Source organism: Convolutriloba macropyga, chromosome 2 (assembly GCF_964194025.1).
Source record: "Convolutriloba macropyga chromosome 2, txConMacr16.3, whole genome shotgun sequence".
Classification (NCBI taxonomy): domain Eukaryota; kingdom Metazoa; phylum Xenacoelomorpha; order Acoela; family Convolutidae; genus Convolutriloba; species Convolutriloba macropyga.
This window is the reverse complement of record NC_134469.1, coordinates 39,576,359-39,583,712: the sequence shown is the minus strand read 5'-3', so window position 1 is coordinate 39,583,712 and position 7,354 is coordinate 39,576,359. Positions and strand designations below refer to the sequence as shown.

General features: G+C 37.4%; 1 protein-coding gene across 1 annotated transcript; it reads right to left on the bottom strand.

Annotated features, from left to right (window-relative positions):
* Window positions 1-1,281: 1,281 nt before the first annotated feature.
* On the bottom strand, window positions 1,282-3,283 carry LOC142335267 (uncharacterized). Its single transcript, XM_075383690.1, has 2 exons — window positions 2,570-3,283; window positions 1,282-2,056 (listed from the first exon to the last, which is right to left on the bottom strand). Exons 1-2 carry the CDS (start codon window positions 3,192-3,194, stop codon window positions 1,392-1,394), a joined length of 1,290 nt encoding a protein of 429 aa, XP_075239805.1. The 5' UTR covers window positions 3,195-3,283; the 3' UTR covers window positions 1,282-1,391.
* Between the last annotated feature and the right edge of the window lie 4,071 nt (window positions 3,284-7,354).

Sequence of the window (7,354 nt, the reverse complement as noted above, 5' to 3'; positions counted from 1 at the left end):
ATTAATATTCGAAATCAGAAGTCACTGAAATTGAAAAAGTCAATGGTCCGAAGAATCATCGATGGAGAACGACGAATTAAAAAACATAGCAGGACAAGTCCTAAAATACAATCCAGCGAATTGAATGAATAATTTACAATTACTTTACCTGACCAGCAGATTAGTTAAATAGCACCAGCCAAAAAAACAATCTCTTGACAGAACTTGAGAAAAAAAGGAAACATACTGAACAAGAACATAATCATTGCAAAATTTCTTGCGGCTTTTACCCTGAGGGACAAATTCGATCCATATAAATATACACACCAACCCAAGCACAAGACCTGAAACAGCTTCATTGACCAATAAAAATAGCAAACAATGAAAAATATCAGAGAAGGTTACCAGACCACTGAGACAAGTGGACAGAAGTGATTAAATCATGAAAACAACTTCATTGCCACTAAAAACTATACATAAATTAATTAAGCAAACTCTAGAGGAGGTTTTTTTGGCCCCTGAGGTTGGAAAAACTCGAAAAATGACACTAATTTTAGAAAAAACTTCAAAAAATAGAAAGCTTTTTTTTCAAAAAAGTTGCTGAAGTCGTGACATTGAAAGGTTGAACCGTTCCATTGCCATTACTAATCATGCAGCAACTTATTTTCAAACCCTAGAGGAGGTTTGGCCCTTGAAGCTGTAAAGACTCAAAAAATTTTCAAATAACTTGATAAAAAATTCAAAATCTTTTTTCGTGAATGTTTGCAGTACCAAAAGATAAAGCTCAAAAAATGGCCATAGCAAGTAATTCTATCTTGCAAAAGACCTTAATCAACTTTGACAAGCGTCAATTCATGACCTTTTAACCTTGAATTTAGGCCCTGCTAGCAGAGTCAGCACTCTAAGCACTTGAGAGACTACTAAAGCTACTTGAGGGTTTCTAATGAAACTCAATGCCCGCTGGTCCTTACTTGTTTCCGCCGTTTTGAACGATCAAAGTCATGAAAACTGTGTAAAAACATCTTACTTCTTGGATTGTCAAAAAAACCACGATGTCCCCAATAATAGCCGCTATCGCTTCGCAGCTATTAATTAAAAATCGTACGTTTTTTACAGGTGAAGTTCATGTCGGAACAATTGATCTCTCGTGTTTTTTTAAATAGCTGTAGCGATCAAAATTATTGATTGTGCATCTGAGTGCGTCTTCAGTTATCGTATTGTGATTGGTTGTTCCCTCTCATTGGCTCCCAATTCTTTTCACTAAAGGTATTACTTAGTCCTTAAAATGGTGTTGTAATTAAAAAGAGTTAAAAACAATAAATTTAGAGCTAATTTCTATTGCATATAAACATATTTCTCTGCTGAGATGAGACTGCACATTGAATTGACAAGTGCCAAAATAGACACTGAATTTAAAGTAAGTAAGGAGTTCGCTCAGGTAATAGTCTGTTCAACTGTGCAAATGTGAGTTCCTTGTATTTCTGCTGTTTAATTAAATGAATCAAAGCCTCCCTGGCTACCGCTTGTTTGGCCTCTTCAGAATTAACAGCACAATTAACAAACGTCAACGGTTGTCCAAAATGAATCATTAACGAGCAACGCATTGTCCTTGCATCTTCAGTATTAGCAGCCGGTTCATGATCTGACACTAGTCTGACAGCGTTTTCAATGGAAAAGACATACTTAATTCCATTCATGCTCAAGTACTTATCCAGCTCATGAGAATAGTTTACGCTTGGCAGCTGAGAATCGACATTGGCTAGTACAAGCTCGACGTCAATCGGTGTCAGCTCCACTTGATAAGTGTTAAGATATGCCTCAACAGAAAGATCTAAATTATTTCGAGATTCAAATTCTTTCTCCATTTTAGCTTTCTTGTCTTCGCTCCGCCAGATATTTGTTTCGTTTTCCTGGTCAAGCTGTAACGGCATGAAACAATCTTCTAACTGTGCTAGAGATTCGTTGACCACGTTTCGCTTGGAGCCCTTCGTTTCCTCGTTGAACTTCATTTGGCCTAGCTGCTTAAGCATGCAAAGAGCTGCTTCTCTCTTTGCTAACTTCTTAGATTTGGCTGTTCCTGAAACAATGTCTTTTATTCAGCTCATGGGATTTGGACAAAACATCCCAAAATACTCAACGTTAACAACAATAAATGCTCAAAAAGGATAAGTACATGGTAAATTCCCTGTTTTTGGTGAGCATTTTTGCCAGCATTACGGTATTCGTTTCCTCCAAAAGTATATAAATCTATATTGGTCTGAATTGCCTAAAAATGAAGTCAATTTCTTTGTAATCTCTTGTGATTACTTTATTAAGTACTCAATGCTCTTCTCACTTCAAGGCTACATGACCGGAGGACGTAAACATCTTCTTGATTGTGCAGTATATATCATATGTACAAAAATCTGCTGAAACGGAGAAATTTCGGTTGCAATGAATACTGCAAAAATCTAAAATAGTTGGGAAATTCTGCTTTGTAATTAAACTATTTTTTCTGCTGTTCTTCTCTCCCCACTCTTGCTAGCAATCGTGAGTAATAATATTAATCTTAGATAAGTATATCAATCTGAATATTCTGTTAAACTCTTACCTACAGACACTAGCTTGTTGAGAGTGCACTGCATTACAAATGACTTCACGTGTGCAGGTCCCGTCTCGTCTATTAGTTCATAGTCGGGACAAGGCCACTGCAACGCAACTGCATACTCCTGTAGCTCTCCGATCGGATTCTTGTCCACGAAATTCTCAGCCACACTCGGCTGAATTTCGCCAATCTGATCTTCTGGAAAATAAGGCTTCAGAAACCGAATCTTATCCTGATCTGACATCTTGTCCTTTAGTGCTAACAGCATCAATTCCGAGCACTTGTTCCTCGCATTCTTCTTGCTATTCGCTTCCGACGTAAACACAACATCATCCAACTTTGCCTCGTAAACAAACTTCCCACCAGCTGAGCTTATCAGGTCAAATTTAGGATTGAGCTTCTGTTTATCACAGAACTCTTTCAAAGACGTGGTCGCTGTTTTATGTGAAGGAGTGGTACTTGACTGGGTTGTAAGTGAGGAAAAGTGATCAGAGCTTCCGCCATCCGCATCCTCTTTATCACCTGCAACCCATGCGGGCAAACTAGGCAGAACAAACATCTTTCCGTCAGTTGTTGCAGTTGAGCAATTATTTTCCCCTCTCCACTCTTCTCCATTTTCCTCATGCTCCATTTGGCTGATTTCTTTTGATGAACCTTTCAAGGGTGCCTCTTAGGATCTAAGAAGCTCACTCTGAATCTTTTCTCCTTTGAAATCATTCCATTCTTAAAATATTAATTTTGCTCGTTAGCATTTAAGTAGCATATAATTTAAATTGGTTTGGAAATGCAATTATAATTTAAACTGGTTTGGAAATGCAAAAAAAATATCGATTGAAAACCTTCTCCGATTAATGGTCTATCAACTATTAACCGAGAAATCACATATTCTTAACTACGCAAGATGGGATTCCTCTTAAAATTTTAAAATTTGATAGTTGTAAAAATTCAACACGCCAGCAAATATTTATAACATCATTCAGAAGAGTTTCAAGCAACACCCAAATAACAGGAGCCTATAAAACCACAGGGTCTTAAGCACCGACTTTAAATAGAATTAGTGAATTGCCTTTGTTGTTACTATAATTAACCACTAAGTAACCATACTTAAGACCAATTAATAGAAGCTATTTTGGTTGTTTCACAGAGGCATGCAAGCTACCAAAGATGGCAATTATCATTTGCAGTTTTAATCGGTGTCGGATACCGGTTATCAGCTTCTAACTTTATCACTTCGTACGGTGTCCGGAAAACTAGCCGACGTGAATATTAGCCGAAAAAGTCAAAATTTGGCATAGTAGCCGAAACAATTGCTTGAGATAATTGCTCTATGCAAACATAAGTAGGACGCCCACTGGCAAGAACGCCACTTTCTCACTCGTCTATTTCGCGGTTTCTAGCCCAGCTAACACTGAAAAATGAGCTTTAGCTTCATAAAATCTAAGAGCAGGGGCGGACAAAATTTAAGAAAAACAATACTACCAGTAGTTACCACTTGCTCGTCAAAACCTTCAATGAACGGGGCCCTAACAGCAATACAGCACCGACCAACCCCCATAACCATGACTCTCGAGAAGAAAAAATTGAGGAAGGAAAAATCAGGCAAAAAGTTTTAGAGACAGTTTCGCCGAGCCCCGCAACACCACTTCAATCTTACAGCGAAAATTTGCAGGACATGGACGAAAACTTTTTGCCACCACAGTACAATAAAATTCGACGGGGATTGTGTAACAAAAGATCCGAACGCATGCCTCCGCCACCAAAAAATTTGCAAGACATTTCGCAGTGCATTTATCGAAAAATTCAGGAAGTTGGTCTGTCGCAGGCTTACGCAAAAGAAAATTTTTGCTTTGCCATTTTTACCTGAAAAAGAGATGTTTGCTGCCTTTCAATGACTGGAAATATCTCGATGGAAATATTTTGTGTGTTTGATCGCCCTACAACACTCAGGACTACGAATTATTGCGGTGGATGGAATTCACAGTGGAATGCACAAATCGGGCACAAAAACCCAAGTTTTTGGGTTGTCTTGCCGAAACTTTCCGACCAGGAATTTAAATCTCGGCTAAATATGCGTCGGCTATCTCGTGGTGAAAAACTCGTGGAAAAGAAACGAAAATATGAAGAACGAAACAAAAAAATTGTCTGAAACATTTGTACTTGGGCGGTAAATTGTCTGTTCAACAGTATTGGGATAAATATTGCTGGTATTTGTCGAAAATTGTAAAATTTTAGGGATAAAATTGTTGATCATCTGTGTAATTGACAATTTTTCGGCTAATTTTCCATTCGGCTAATTTTCCTTTCGACTCAATTTCCTAGCACCAATTTGTACATATAGCAAATAACTTAATTATAATAGGTCTAGGAAATTAATCTATGTATTAACTGCAGGCATTATTTCTGTCTCCTAGTACTGCTCCCTCGAAAATATTTCCTGATCTCTTAGGGGTCTCGTGTTCAAGTCATATTTTATGATGCTCATGACGCTCCTACTTTATCAGCATAACAAAACGGTTCGCGCGATACTGCATAGCCATATCCCGACAAAACAATCCCAGAAAAAAGAATCTCAAAAAACAGGCAAAACAATACCAGAAAAAAACAGTCCCAAAAATTTGAAGATGGTGACTCAACGCATTAATTAGCAAATGCCAATCTCACAATTAAGCTAGACCAAATCAAATTATCAAAGTATTGAGAGTGGTCGCAAATTTGCTTTTCAAATTGACAAGCATATAAAAGGGTGCCTCACTTCACTATGATTGGCGTCATAATATATTGACGCAAATTGTTACCATGGAAGTCATTTAAACAAAAAAAATGAATTGATCGTTCTTGAAGGCTGTGGCTACATTAGGCACCGTCAAGTTACCCACGGCGCATCTTGGCCGCTTTATTGCAAAATGCAATGACATTACGACTACGCAATGGACAAATAGAAGTTATCACAGTTCATAGCAACTTACCAGAGCCAGCAGAGATTCAGATCGGGGCTGAAAGAGCATTAATGGCCGATGAGGCTCCACGCGAAACAAATTTGCTACTCCAAAAGCATAAATGGAGAAACAGCGGTAAATTTTCCAGCCTAAAACTCAAATCAAATGACAATAACCATAACGCGGCAACCAAATCGTCCAGAAATGATCATTTTCAAAGTTTCAAACGTCTGTTATCAGGCCTACACAATTCACGCTTAGATTGACGGCGTAAACTTGCCATTATTATATGCTTTTTCCTAATAAGACGACTATCGAAAACATTCAGTTCAATCACGCAAACAGAAGCAAAGTGAGTAAGAATCATTTGCCGAGTTGCCTTTCGAAACGCATCCCTTCTGCGGAATGAAAACAATTCAATTCAATTTTGATTCCACCTTGTGCAAAACGTTTGGAGGTACGTGAAGTGATCCGTCAAAGCGCTGGAATACAACAATAACTCTGATTTCCGAGAAAAAATGAGAATGATGCTTTGAACGGCTTTCTTGGCATAAACAGATATCATTACTGGATTTAGAAAATTGCGGTCAATTTGCACAGAGGACTACTTTGCAGACGATTACATCGGTCGCAACAATTCTGGTCAGTGACAAAAACCCGAATTTTTAATTGAACGTTGGAGCTGCTGCGAGGGGTAGTGAGGTACTGGTTAATACTTAACAATCGCTGCCAAAATGATTAAGCAATTCAATGGACAAAAAAATTAAGAATTAATTAATGTAGAAAAGATAACAGCTGGTCAGTAAGTAAAGGGGCCAAAAATTCAAATCGATGCAAAGTAACAAGCCCCTGATTAACAAGCCCTATCAAAACATTATCGATTTCTTGAGAGGGTGCAGCTATAATACTACATTATAAGAGGTGTTGATATTGGTAATGTGGTCCAAAAATTTCTGTAACTCGTCTTCCATTTTCCATCAAAAAACTGTAGGGTTAAAAATAACGCTAGAAGCGATGAGATTAATTCAAACAGTTGATCAATAGGTAGCTTTTCAATTTCTTTTCTCTCAAAACACAGGCCGGTGTCTCCTTATTTGAACACTTCCTATTTTTCCCAAAATTCCGATCTTAGTTGCACCAATTTTTTTGATTTTCGCGAAAGTTTTTTTTGCCACCTGGGGATCAAACCAACAACCTTTTCAAGATCACTAACTACTACGCTACGGTAGTTTTGGCTTTCCGACTTCAAAGCACTCTTTTAATATTAAAGCTGTACTTTCTTTCTGATCCATCTTAAGAGCGCTTTGACCGCGACTCTTTTGTTTTTTCGGACTATTTTGACTGGAAATCTTTTGCCATTTTGGACTGTTTTAACTGTGACTTCTTCTCTATACTCTGAGACGAAAAGCTCGTTTGTCTATCAATTATTCGAAGCATTTTTTCCGCAGCAACCACAAGAAAGAACAATTCGGATCCCTGATGTTGACATAATAAAACCAGACAAAAACCAATTGCGTTCCCTACTATTTTATAGCAAAATAAAATCTCACAGCATTTTAAAATTAACAAAAAAATTAAAAAAGCACTAGTTGAAAACTTTCTATTTAAAAGAAATCGAGAATAGGTGTCAATTACATTCGAGTTTTCTCTTTTTGGCAAGAGGTTAATTTCAAGTTGTTTTAGTTTAACGCAAACTTCTTTTACACAATTTTGTACAACCTAAATCAAATAAGATTTTTTCGTTCTTTTCAATGTTGACGGTACAGCTCAAAATAAAATTATGACATTTTTCAAAACTTTCTAACGGAAAAAGTGACATAGTAAATTCAGACACCACCTGGCTTGATTTTGGAGT

Excerpts from the sequence above, each read along its gene's own strand:
- LOC142335267 (XM_075383690.1), bottom strand. The coding sequence starts at position 3,194 with ATGGAGCATGAGGAAAATGGAGAAGAGTGGAGAGGGGAAAATAATTGC. Across the intron at positions 2,057-2,569 it reads CAACAAGCTAGTGTCTGTAG|GAACAGCCAAATCTAAGAAG; the intron begins GTAAGAGTTTAA and ends ACATTGTTTCAG.